The 14,450-nt window shown below is 40.8% G+C and overlaps 2 protein-coding genes across 2 annotated transcripts in view; one reads left to right on the top strand and one right to left on the bottom strand.

Moving 5' to 3' along the window:
• LOC309402056 (uncharacterized protein) overlaps window positions 1-14,450 on the bottom strand; it is a 130,151-nt gene that overhangs the window by 103,382 nt on the left and 12,319 nt on the right. The window lies entirely within an intron of this gene.
• On the top strand, window positions 7,426-8,340 carry LOC309402062 (olfactory receptor 14A16-like; the record flags this gene model as incomplete). Its single annotated transcript, XM_081971570.1, has 1 exon — window positions 7,426-8,340. The coding sequence occupies one exon, from the start codon at window positions 7,426-7,428 to the stop codon at window positions 8,338-8,340; it is 915 nt and encodes a 304-aa protein (XP_081827696.1).

The raw sequence follows: 14,450 nt of genomic DNA on the forward strand, positions 1-14,450 counted from the left end.
TGAATTAACAGAACTGGAAAGTGGGAAGAAGGAAATATTGAGGTTGGTGGTTGGTTCTTGGATATAGATAGATATAAATTGACAGTGTAGTCTATTTGATATTGATATTTTCCAAAGGGTGATTTTCTGTTTATTATTTCCATACTTTATGTTTCTTTTTATTTTCTCAATATCAAAGAGCTACTTCACAAATTTTGTCTAATTGCACCTCCCTCCTCTGCTTCCTTGCAGTTTTGCCATACAGCTTTGTCATAAATAAAACATGGATAATCAAACTGTACTGTCTTACTTTTTGCTCCTGGAATTCTCCAAAAATCGACATCTGCAGATTTTATATTTTTTCATGTTCTTTCTGTTATATTTAGCAACTCTAACAACAAATCTTCTCATCATATCTGCAGTAGCTTCTGATCATCGATTGCATAGACCCATGTACTTTTTTCTAATGAATTTGGCACTGCAGGACCTAGGCTCTGTTTCAGTGACTGTTCCAAAATCCATGGTGAATTTCCTCCTAAATACCAGATACATTTCTTACTTGGGTTGTGTTGCCCAAGTCTTTCTCTTTATCTCCTTTACAGCTTCTGATTTCTTCCTCCTCACAGCAATGGCATATGATTGGTATGTTGCAATTTGTAATCCACTCCAATATGAGACATTGATCAGTTTGAAATCCTGCACTGAAATTGTGGGTCTCATTTGGATTGTAAGTTTTCTCTATGGTATGTTGCATACCACTGGCATATTTTCCAGCCCTTTGTGTTCTAATATTGTAAACCAGTTTTTCTGTGATATTCCACAATTGCTTAAACTATCCTGCTCTGGAATCAATTTAATAGAAGTTAGGATTATTTTGGTCAGTGCCATTGTAGGACTAGCTTGTTTTACTTTTATTATCATATCATATGCCATGATCTTCAAGGCAGTACAAAGAATCCCTTCTGAACAAGGAAAGCTAAAAGCCTTATCAACTTGCATTCCCCATATTACAGTAATATCTATCTTTGTATGAACTGGATTCTCTGTTAATATGAGACGTCCCTCTGATACCCCATCTGATTTAGATTTGGGTTTGACTATTCTATATTCCCTTCTTCCACCCCTCTTCAACCCAATCATCTATAGCATGAGGAATAAGAATATAAAATCTGTCTTCTTTAAATTGTGGAGATTCTGAAATGTTGTTTTAATGTTGTTTCAATTCTGTTCAGCAAAATTATATTTTATTGTCTTTCTTTGACTGTTCTACATAGTTGGGATGCAGGGAAATCTAGCCCTCAACCCCCCCCCCCAAAAAAATAGAATGTGTAATTTATTTTAACATACTTTAGATATGTTAAATGTGGATGGAATGGGGATCAGGTGCAATGCTATTTAAAGGTTTTTAAAATGTGTGCTATTTTTTCCCTATATCTTTTTGTATAAAATGAGCTTCCCCCTTTTAATCAATGTGTCAAGTTTGTGAGTGTATCCTACATATTGAATTTGAAGACAATGTGGAAAATATCTTCTATGCAAAAATCCTCCTCCACTAGTTTCCCCACCTTACATTTTTAAAAATATTTTTGCATGTTTTTTGGTTGTCCAAGAACTTTCTTTAATGCTTATTCTTACCTAGATTAAAATTACATTTCCCATATTCATTTCTTTTACCTCTACTCTATCCAATTATCAATAGCCTCAGAAATATGAAATCTATTCTGTCTAAAAAGTGGAAATATGAACTCTGTGGCTTTAAATGTATCACTTTGCATATTGAACAACAAAATAAATTCAGAAAGGTTGAATAAAACAAATTTTGCTGAATTCATACACTCAGGTGCTCTCTAGTGTAAAACTTTTCCAAAGATCATTCATTTTTTGCCTAACTTTTTTTCATTATGAAAGGTTTATTGGGATAGCAAATGACTTGCAAAGAAAGATTAATCAATTGTTTGTCTCCAGTGGCAAAAGAGAAAAAAAATCATAATTTGATAAATGGTCCTATTATGGAATTGAACATTTACAAGACTTGTAGTTTACCTTTTTTTTTACTTTTTATGATTGCATTTTCTTTGAAGTTTCCACTGATACTTGATTCTGCAGCAATCACATAACTGCTCCAAAATAAAATCAATATAAATATAATTTGAATGGAGATTCATTCATAATTAGAACATTGCCTTTGACCTAATAGGAAACAAAAAAGATAAGCACCACATATTTTGAGGCAGTCCTTGTGGATGGAATTATGACAGTTGGACACCTTGGGAATTTCTGATTCTGCTGTGGAAGACTGAAAATCATTTGGACAGTATCTGTCACTAGATTTGCCATAGGGACACAATTTTTTAAGGATGGTTCTTGCTCATATTTGCTGCATCTTTGTTCAGCCTTGCAAAGGAGCTCTTGCAGTAAACCCAGAGAACTCCAAAGTGAGGGATTAGTAAATTGGAATGAATGAATATGGTGGAATTGCTGATAGCAACCAAGTCTAAGGATGGCAAAGTAATGTAAAAATCTAGTATTTGAAATCTAACCATGGAATCAATTCAACAACTAAATTAAAGTTTTCAAAATGACAATAAAGGGGGGAAACACTTTATGAAAAGCAAAAATTGATAACTACCTTAAAATGTAGTCAGCCAAAGAAAATTATGCACATTTGAGTTTTGGTGATCTTATAGCATTAGTAGTTAGTAGTGGAAGAAATAAGACCTATACAAAACCTAGACTACCTTTATAGTGCTCTGAAAATTAAATGGATGGCATTATTATGACATGTGCCTGAAAACAGTTACAAGATCTTCATGCTACAGTCTATATGATATGAGGATGACTTTATACTCTACATAGAATAGCACAATGTGTTTCAACCTGGAGAAATCATAGAGTGCTATTAACTTCTAATTTTGACTCATCATGAATGTAATTAATGCATTGTTCATGTTAAGCAGCGGGATATTTTTAAAGAAATGATATCCCAGAATGTGTCTTCATGTGAAACCTATACACAGTCAAGAATCCATAGCGTAGATTGTGTATGGCAAAGTTGCATTTATGCAATTTGTGTGGGTATTGCTTTCTAATCCATCAAGTCCCTATTCACATGTCTGTCAGAGACTTTCACATAAGATAAGAAAAGCTTTGAAGCTATGTGAAGATTACACACACACATATCCTCTCTCATCCTTTATTCAGGAAATAAGAGTCAAAACAATGCTTCCAGTCACCTCAGCTTTAAACCTGCAGACTTTCTTAATACAAATGAGAAATCAAAATATGTTATTAAACTCTTCAAAATGTCTTCTCAATTGCCATTATACTGCCTGACAATTATTTCATATGAATCAAATGCAGCAATTTGGAGTGCTTTGCAGTATGAGACATTAATTAGTTGAAAATATTGAACTGAAATTGTGATTCCAGTTTGGGTTATCAATCTTCTCTATGGAATGTTGATTACTAGAAGTACCTTTTCAATCCCTTTCTTTCTAAAGATATTAAGAGGGTTGTTGTTGTTATTTTGCAAAATCCCCTGGTTGCTAAAGCTGTTTTATTCTATATTCAATCTAACTGGAAATAGAATTGTTGTAGCTGATAGCATTTCAAAGCATCAATTCATTTTGTGAAACAAAGGCAGAATGCTTTTCTCCTTGTGTTTCCTACTTTACAATAATTTCCATATTCTGTAAACTGGTTTGTTTGTATATTTAAAAGATTATTCTAGTTCCCCAATTTATTCTGACCTATATTCTTCTCATCTATCCCTTTTCAACCCAATCATCTGTAGAATGAGAACTAAAATATAAATTATGCATCTTTCTTGCTTTCTTGCTTGTTCTTTCATGGAAATGGACTTTTTTCTTGCCAGTTTTCTCTGTTTCTTTAAAGTAAATAGCTCAAAAGGACTGCAACCTAAAATGAGGGTTTAACCACTCAAACAGAATCTTTGTTAACTAGAGCATTGCAAGCCATGTTTCTTAGAGACTCTAAGAATGATGTTCAGCCACATTTCAAATACCCCAGAATAATAACTGCTTTTGAATTTCACAAAATCATTGGTTGAATCAATTTAACTACTGAATTGGTATATTAAATAAACTCTAGCCTTGGATTTCCAATGGGAGATCTGTATGGGATTTATTTCCTTCTGCAGAAAAAAAAAAGGCAGCTCCAACAATTCCAAACAAGCCAACATTAAAGTTCAAACAATGGAAACTATTTGCACATGAATGTCTAGTCTGAGGTTTCCACAGAGTTTTCAAAGTCTTTGAAGAAAAGAAGATTTCATCTGGCAAATTATTCTGCTTGGTTTCACATATCACATATTGCCATGTTTTTTTAAATGACACATTACTTTATTAACTATCACTTCTGGAGAAGGAGAAATTTTCTGGATAAAGTCCCTTAGTGCATTTGAGAATGACTCATTATGATGAAGAAGAGCTGTTACTACTAGCCATGCTGTAAAATAGAATCTTATTCTGAAGCAGCAGATATTTGCTTTTTGAGGTAGGGCAGTCAAGGAAATCAACTTCTCAACTTTTAACTGGAATTATATTTTTATAATCTGAAAAGCCTGGTTCTGCTTTCATTTCATTTCCTTTCTGTTATACACAAGGCAGTTTTTTTAATGCTGTCCTTATTTCCAAGTTTAAAGCAGGTCACTGTGGCTCCATCATTTCTCCACTTGTTACAGACATTATGTCAAGACATGTTGTGTTTGTAAAATAAGAATAAGATAAAGATTCAATCCAAAATACAAATAAGGAAGAAAGCAGAATGCTTCTGCTTTCATGTTGGTGCTTCCAGGTTGGTGGTTCCAGGTTGAAAAGATTAGTTAGGTATATAACCATTGCCCAGGGAATGCTCAGTTAGGGGCTCCTTTCATGTCCCCATTAATGTGGCCACCAAAGTGGTACCTCTAATCTACTCACATTTGCCCACTTTTGAACTGATAGGAGAGTACGAACTAGAGCAAACGGTGGGAGCTTACCTCAACATATAGCAGTACTCGGGTTTCAAACATGGGCTTGCAAATTGTCAACCCAACATTTTAATTTCATGAATCACTGTGTTTCTCATGAGGTTGACCAGAGTCAGTGAGTACTGGAGGAATTGAAACCCTCTTGAGATCATCAAGAGTTGTAGAAAACACCTGTAGAAAATATATGTATATCTCACAAGCAGCATTGCTGTAGTATCAATGTGACCACACTTGCCCCTCCACCTATGGACACTGTTGTCTTTGTCTCTGTTTGCTTAGTGGAGCATATGTAATCCATATCTCCCCCCACATATGCTGTGAATTCCCAAATGGAATATTCAATTTTTGTGCACTTTCCAATTATTGTTTCCTTCCTCTCAGTCAAAGTTGCCAGATATGGAGGAAGGTTTGGTCATCATAATAATCTGCCTCTAAGGATCAGTAGTGAGTTCCAGATCCTATTCCAACTGGTACAATTGGAACGGGACCGGCAGCATCCACATGGATGCACACAGCGTGTGCACATATCCATGCAGCACAAGCATGCCTCCGTGAGCCTCTGCGATGCTCCAGCTGCTCAGCGGAGCATCACACGGGCACTGTACATGCCATGCGCTGAAGTGCTAAGGACTTGAAAGACCAGTAAGGAACTCAGGTGGGCGGGTGGTTCCTCCAGAGCACCTTACCGGAATGGTATCCGGTGCTCCGGGCAGGCTCCGGTATGCCAGTACGGGAAGTACCGCCTGCAACCCCCCACTGCTAAGGATCTTCTGATTCTTGAATCATGGTGTGCATACTTCTTAAATATTTCAACATTACTTTTAATTATTGCAAATATTCATTACTCAAGTAAAAAGTACCAGAGTATGAAAAATAATAAAATCTGTTCATTTTGCTGTAAGGGCTTATTATGCAATGTGACAATTGGTACTGAGGCATTCAGAAATATCTACAGAGTTGTTAATAGCCAATTATGTTAATAAGCACACAAAGTCAGGTTTGTTTTTATCTTTTTTGTGCAAGACTCTTGAGGGAAATGGAAGAGATATTAATAAATATTTAAAATAAAAACATCTTTCACTGCGTAGTTATTTAATTAGATGAAAATTACTGAAACAACATTTATTTCCTGGAGAAATATTTAATACTCTTAAAACCATATAATAAAAGACAAAATTTTCTAAAAGTAAAAAGTTTAGAAAAGTTTCCCTTTTTATGTGAAATTAATGTTTATTTAAATATTTTATAACTCAGGTTTGATTTAATTTTTTGACTGGTAAGAGAATTTAATCAAATGCTTGCCTTATGTGGTGGTATTAGAAGTTAGGCTATTTTCAGAGAGACTACAAAGGTTTTTTTTAATATTATTTTCAAAAATTTGGACCTTACATAGTATATTGTGAATCAGAAGCAAGTTTGGTGAGATTTCCATGTACACTGTATGGAATGAATCAATGTTTGTTCCTTAAAACAGTTCAAATTTGCAGAAATTTATATCAAATCTTGATGCATTTGAAATAATTTAGTCATGAAATTAAATAAGTGGGAGAAAAAAGACATTTTAAATCTCTCTGAATAAAATAATGGATGATAACATTTCCCAATATATTTTTTTATCTTTTGTTTTTAAAAGTTTCTGATTGTTTCACAAGAAAATTCATTAATTTATTCTGCTAATTTGTGATTTCTTTAGAAATTATTTACAATGGGATAATCAAACATATCATCTAATGAATATCAAGATACCAGTTCTGTTGTAAGTAAAGTTCCATTTTTAAATGTGTACCATTAAATATATGTTTAGGAATATAAAATGTATGTCTTTGTTTAAAAGCTTATTCTGCTATTTTTCTTAATTCCTTGCTAGGGCAACCAAGAAAAAAAAAATGTTTCTCACATAAACACAGAGACACACAGACAAAAAACAATGTTGCATTTTCTGACCTGAAGATTTCCAAGTAAATGATCTAACAATTAATTTTTATATTTATTTGCTAGATTTCCATTGTCTTTCCTCTAAAAGCACAAGGCACATACAAAGTGCATCCTTCAATTTTCCAACATATCACAAGCCTGTAAAACTGGTGAGAGATTGTGAATAGTCCAAATATTCCCAGTAATCTTCCATGGTTGAAATGTATTTGAGCAGGGTTTCCTAATTCCTTTGATCAGTAGATGAAGTAACAGAACTGGAAAGAGGAAAGAGGAAAGAAGGAAATATGTGGGGTTGGTGGTTGGTTCTTGAGTACAGGTGGATAAACATTAGCTGAGTAGGGTCCAACATTTTCATCCTATAATGAATCTTTCCAAGGTGTGATCTTCTGTTTAGTCTCTTGAGTCTTTAAGTTGCTCTTTGTTTTCTGTTCTTAACACAATTCAAAATGCCCTTTGCCAAACTCTGTCAAATTGCATCTCTTCCTTGCAGTTATATTGTGCAACTTTGTCATAAATGAGGCATGGATAATCAAACCACAATATCTCACTTTTTCCTCCTGGAATTCTCAAAAAATCAGCAATTGCAGCTTTTACATTTTTTCTTGTTGTTTGTGTTATATTCAGCAACTCTAACAACAAACCTTCTAATCATATCTGCAGTAGCTTCTGACCATCGATTGCACAGACCCATGTATTTCTTCCTGATGAATTTGGCATTGCAGGACCTAGGTTCTGTTTCTGCCATTGTTCCCAAATCCATGATAAATTCTCTGATGGACACCAGACACATTTCTTACTTTGGTTGTGTTGCTGAAGTCTTTCTCTTTGCATTCTTTACACTTTCAAATTTCTTCCTCCTTACAGTGATGGCATATGATAGATATGTGGCTATTTGTAACCCACTCCAATATGAGACACTAATTAATTGGAAATCCTGCATTGAAATTCTATGTCTGGTTTGGATTGCCAGTCTTCTCTGTGGAATTTTGCATACCACTGGTACATTTTCCATCCATTTCTGTTCTAATATTGTAAATCAGTTTTTCTGTGAAATTCCCCAGTTGTTAAAGCTATCCTGCTCTGGAACCAATCTAGTCGAATTTGGAGTTGTTATGGTCAATATCATTGTTGCCCTAGGTTGCTTTATTTTTATTATCATATCATACGCTACAATCTTCAAAGTAGTGCAAAGAATCCCATCTGAGCAAGGAAGGCTAAAAGCCTTATCAACTTGTATTCCACATATTACAGTAGTGTCCATGCTTTTATTAAGTGCATCTTTTGCCAATATGAGATGTCCTTCTGACACCCCATCATACTTAGATTTTGGGTTGACTATTCTATATTCTATTCTTCCACCCCTGTTCAATCCAATCATTTATAGCATGAGGAATAAAAACATCAAATTTGTCCTGTATAAACTGTGGAGATTCTGAAATTTTCTTTTAATGGTTCTCTTTTATTCAGCACAATGGCATTTTCTTGTATTTTCTTTGACTTTTCTACATAGACAATATATAAACAATGTGTTGTCTGGTTACAGTGAGCTTGAGCAATAGTCTTCCTCATAATAATAAAAATGTTCATTAGTAATGGTCATATAATAACAGTATTTTCTCAAAATAATAATACTTAATTGTTAATACTAAATCATATTGATAATAAACACATCATAATTAGCCCTCATTGTAATATTAATCATTTGTTTATAATTTTAAATGTTCTAAGTTCTGTTTCTGTTATTTAACCATAGATAAAACAAATCTCATTATTCAAAATATTATGTGTCTTCCTTTTCTTTAATTTCAAGTGTTAATCTATTCATTTCTGCACATTCTGTTTTTTTTTTTTACTATCTTATCATCTGTGGGGATCTCCACACCTTTCCAATGTTGTGCAAATTTCTGTAATTACTTTCAATGAATGATACAGATGCTAAATGTGGATGAAATGAGGATCAGGTATAATGTCATTATGGAAAAAATATTTTATAACAGAAAGGAGGTTTTAAAAATGTGATCATTTTTTCCTGTAATTTCTCCTGAATAAAATGAACATCCTCTTTTTAATCAATGTATCATTTCTATCAAAGTATCCTACATCTTGAGTCTTGAGACAGTATGGAAAATACCTTCTATGCAAGGAAGGCAGAAGGACTTTTCTAATAGTTTTCTGACCTTACATTTCCCTCCTATATTTGCATGCTTCTACCTATCAGACAATTTTAATACTCAATCTTACCTAGATTAATATTAATTTTTCTATATTCCTATTTGCAATGATATTTATTTCACTTTGCTCAATCCAATATCATTGCAAATAGGAATATGGAATTTGTTCTTTATAACAGGTGGAAATGTGAGTTCTGTGACTTTATCAAATCAAATCAAATCAAGTCAAATTTTATTTGATTAGCCGCAACCCTCTCCCGAAGGACTCGGGGCGGCGTACAATCACAAGGATAAAATACACATAGGACACACATACATATGAAAAAACAAGGACAATTACATTTGTGCATGGAGGAGAGTAGACCTGCAAGTGAAAGACAATAAACACAGCTAAAAACACAGTTAAAACACAGTTTAAAATCCCCTAAATAAAATTGCTGAATTAAAAACCCCTCAGGAGCGTAACGAAGTTATGGTTGGGCCAGGCCAGATATTTGAAAAAGGTGGGTCTTGAGCTTAACACGGAAGGAGCGGAGGTCTGTAGTGGTCCTAATATCCGGGGGGAGGTCATTCCACAGGGCTGGGCCCGCCACAGAGAAGGCTCTGCTCCTAGGCGCCGCCCCATGGCATTGTCTAGTGGACGGCACCTGGAGAAGTCCCTCTCTGTGCGAGCGAATAGGTCGTAGGGATGTATGGGGCAGAATACGGTCCCGCAGGTAACTAGGTCCTGAGCCATGGAGCGCTTTAAAGATCGTAATCAAAACCTTGAAACGCACTCGATAGACCACAGGAAGCCAGTGCAGCTCGCGCAGGTGTGGTGTCACATGGGAGTACCTGGTGCTCCCCATAATCACCCGCGCGGCCGCATTCTGGACCAACTGTAGTCTCCGAGTGCATTTCAAGGGAAGCCCCATGTAGAGAGCGTTACAGTAGTCCAGGCGAGACGTCACCAGCGCATGGGTGACTGTGCGTAGAGCGTCCCGGTCCAATAGGGGGCGCAATTGGCGCACCAGGCGAACCTGATGGAACGCCCCCCTGGCCACGGCTGTCACATGTTCATCCATGGACAGCTTGGCATCCAGGAGGACGCCCAAATTGCGCGCCCGCTCCACGGGGGCGAGTTGAATGCCCCCAATGGCCAGAGATGGAATTATCTGGTTGAACCGGGGAGCCGGAACCCACAGCCACTCCGTCTTGGAAGGGTTGAGCCTGAGTCGGTTGTCATCCATCCAGACCCGTACGGCTTCCACACACCGGGACATCACTTCGACGGCCTCGTTGGGGTGGTTTGGGGTGGAAATGTACAGCTGAGTATCATCAGCGTACAGGTGGTATCCCACCCCAAAACCACGGATGATCTCACCCAGCGGCTTCATGTATGTGTTGAACAGGAGTGGCGAGAGGACCGACCCCTGTGGCACCCCACAGATGAGGGGGCTTAGGGTCGACCTCTGCTCTCCTGCCAACACACGTTGCGTCCTGCCGGAGAGGTAGGAGCCGAACCACCGCAAGACGGTGCCCCGGATCCCCAACCCCTCCAGTCGGTGCAACAGGATACCATGGTCGATGGTATCAAAAGCCACCGAGAGGTGTGATAGGACCAGGATAGAGGAACAGCCCCTATCTCTGGCCCTCCAGAGATCATCTACCAACGCGACCAAGGCCGTCTCAGTGCTGTGCCCAGGGCGAAAGCCGGACTGGCGCGGGTCTAGATAATCATTCTCCTCCAGATGTCGTGGAAACTGAGAAGCCACCACACTCTCCACAACCTTCGCCAAAAAGGGAAGGTTGGAGACAGGACGATAATTGACCAGCTCCATAGGGTCCAGGGAAGGCTTCTTGAGCAAGGGTCTCACCACCGCCTCTTTCAAGGCGGCCGGGAGAGACCCCTCACCCAACGAAGCGTTCACTAGGTCCAGGAGCCAGTCGCGTGTAACCTCCCAGGATGCCAGTACAAGCCAGGAGGGACACGGGTCCAACAAACATGTGGTAGGTCGCAGTCGCCCACGCAATCTGTCCAAATCCTCGATGACAACCAAGTCAAACTCCTCCCAAAAAGGTTTCTCAAGACTCGCCACTGGCGTCTCGACTGGGCCACTGAAGGGGACCCAATCCTTCCGGATTTGAGCGACTTTATCCTGCAGGTATTTCCCAAACTCCTCTGCCCTGCCCTGTAAAGGGGCCTCCCGTGGCCTCTGAAACAGAAGAGAGCGGGACACCCGAAACAGGGCGGCAGGGCGGTCCCTGCGGATGCAATGAGAGCGGCACAATATTGACGTTTGGCCGTTCTCAATGCCACTAGGTACGTCCTTAAATGGGCTCATACCTGTGCTCGGTCAAGTTCGGTTCGGGAGGATCTCCAACGACTCTCTAGGCATCTCTTGCTTCATCACCCTTAGCTCCTCGGTAAACCAAGGGGCCAGGGTGGATCGTTGCCGCCGGAGAGGCCGCAAAGGCGCCACCCGGTTCAAGGCCCCGGTAGTCGCATTATTCCACGCGGCCACCAGGTCCTCTACTCGAGGGCGGGTCAGGGCTGCAGGAGGTGGCCCAAGCTCCGTCTGGAACCTGTCTGGTTCCATCAAGCGCCTGGGGCGGAACCATCTAGTGTTCTCCAGTTCCGCCTCCCCGCAGCGAGGAGTAGCACCAGGGAAGTCAAGACGGAGGAGTGAGTGATCTGACCATGACAGAGGAGTGATGGTTAAATTCACTCCTCCCAGATCACTCAACCACTGGCGAGAGACAAAAACAAGGTCCAAGGTGTGACCTCCCTCGTGTGTCGGGCCCTGAATCATTTGAGTCAGGTCCATGGCTATCATGGAAGCCATGAACTCCTGAGCCCCCTCTGATGCTTCTCCCACCGACGGCAGGTTAAAATCCCCCATCACTAAAAGTTTGGGGGTCTCAACCGCCACCGATGAGATCAGCTCGAGGAGCTCAGGCAGGGTCGCTGATGTATGGCGGGGAGCCAGGTATACTATCAGCAAGCCCATCTGCCTCCTAGGGCCCCATTTCACAACCAGGGATTCACATCCGGACGTCTGTAGCACAGTGGACTCCCTCGGCTCTAAATCCTCCCGGATAATCACTGCTACCCCACCGCCCCTTCCCCGGGCCCGGGGCTGGTGAAATGCTTGGTAACCTGGTGGGCACATTTCCACGAGGGGTAACCCTCCCTCGTGGCCCAACCAGGTTTCCGTTATTCCCGCGAGGTCCGGCTCCCCCTCCAAAATCAGATCGTGAATGGGGGGGGCCTTATTGACAACGGACCTCGCATTGCATAACAACAGCCTCAGGCCCTAGGCCTGCAGATCCTGACCACCTAGAACGCGGGGGTTGGTACAAGCGACCGGGTGTAACCAGCACCCACGGTCTCCCAACCGACTACGGGTTGTTAGTCTGTCCTCGTATCTGCCCCTCCCTACGACTGTTGGAATCACGAAGCCCTGTATGGGAATGATATCCTCTCCCCCTCCTCCTCTCTGCTCCTTCTGCTCAAGACCCCGCCTGGTGACCTGGCTCCGTCATCGCTCCTGATCTGGCCCACCCCCCCAACCCCTAAACCCCTAAAAGAATTTAAAAAACATTTCACTAAAAACCCCCTAAGTCTCCGCTTCCTCCACCTCTCGGGATTAAGAAATCCGTCATCAAGGTGGGCCCTAGAAAGGGCGGAGGGCCACACCTGCGAGAGGGGGTATTCCCTCTCTCTAGCCTGGAATACATATGCTGTTAAAAGTTCATTAGGGCCTAGGCTCTGTGCTGCAGATGGTATGATCGTATGCCATAGTCCAGTAAAATTGTAACAGCCGGGTATCAGTATAAAAAGTCATCCAGTCCAAGATGAGGGGGGGGTAATGATGATAATAAGATGGTCAAGTGCCGGTCACTAAGTGGGGGCTAGTAGGTGGTCAGTGGTGGATGGCGAGGGGTAGATGGATTTTTGCTTGATAATGGGGAGGGGCAGATGGTCAGTCAGATGAAAATAGGGCGGTAAAAACCTCCAGGCGCGCACGGATGAAAAGCAGGGGCAGCTGTTAGTCCAAAAGTCAGCAGGGGGGGGGGAATAAACGGAACAGTCAAGGAGGTGGCTGGCAGGGGAAGAAGCTCTCCTGCCAAGTCTGATGTTAAACCTCCTGCCAGTTCCCAACAAGCCTGCCAGTTCCAGCAAGCCTCCCCCCCCCCGGCCTCCAGGCGGCCTCCTGAAAAGCTGCCCTTCTCCTACCGGCCTTCGGCATTCAAGTCTTGCCTAGGCCTGCATCCATGTTCTAAGCACTCCAGCCATTTCAAGCCCCAACGCCGCTCCTACCGGCCTCCAGTCCTTCCTGCTCCAGTCCTGTCCAATCCAATCAACCTCCAGTCCTCCCAACTCAACCTCCAGCATCTCCCACATCTCTCCAGTCTGCTGTAGGCTAGGGGGATTTGGCGTTCGGCTTTTCGGCTCGCTCCAAGCCACAAGCCTCCAAAGCGACAATAACACACCCCCGCACGCTCCGGATGCCGTTTCTCCACCTTTTGCCATTCTCCCGAGCTCCTCTGTACCTCTCCGCTCCCAGAACGGCAAATTCAACTCCTCCAACTCAAACGGCATTCCTGGGCGGCGTCTCTCCTCGGCAGCTCCCCAGTCCGCTCTCCGAGCTATTTCCAGATCTTCACACCACCCTGGGAGACCCCCCTTGGGTCATAGAAAAACCCAGGGTGACTGTTTATTGGACACCTGGCCCCCATGGTGTAAATGGGGGGCCGGCAGCACCCCTGCTCCCTTAAAAGAGCTCGCGTGTCTAAGGAGCTCTCAGGCAGACCGCCATTGCTCCAGGAAGCTCCTCCTCCTTTATATGTATTGCTTTGCATATTGGGAAATAAAATATATGTGGAAATGTTGAATAATAAATTGGAAAAGAATTTTGCTGAATTCTTATACTCAGATACCCTCCAGGAGTACAAACCTTTCCCAAAGATCACATTATTTATTTATTAGAATTTGTCAAATAAAAATGAGAACAAGAATAAAAGAATAAAAATACAGTGACAGTGACGATATGTATGTTAGTGCACTTATGCATGCCTTCTCTACTAACCACTTAAGTATGATGTAAGGTCCACGGAAGTCAATTTGAAACTGAAACTGTGAAAATTTGTAACTGAAACAACTGAATCAGGTAAAGCATTCCAGACTTTGACAACTCTATTACACAAATCATATTTTTTACAGTCAAGTTTAAAATGACTGTAAGCATTGAGTTTAAAGCAGTTGTTACTGCATGTATTTTTGCGATTAAAACGAAAAAGTCATTTACAGGCAAAACATTACTATGTATAATTTTGTATGCAATACCTAGGTCTGACCACAAGTGACGCAGTTCTAACTTATCCAAACTGAG

Source organism: Natrix helvetica (genome assembly GCF_964273705.1).
Source record: "Natrix helvetica genome assembly, chromosome: Z".
NCBI lineage: Eukaryota > Metazoa > Chordata > Lepidosauria > Squamata > Natricidae > Natrix > Natrix helvetica.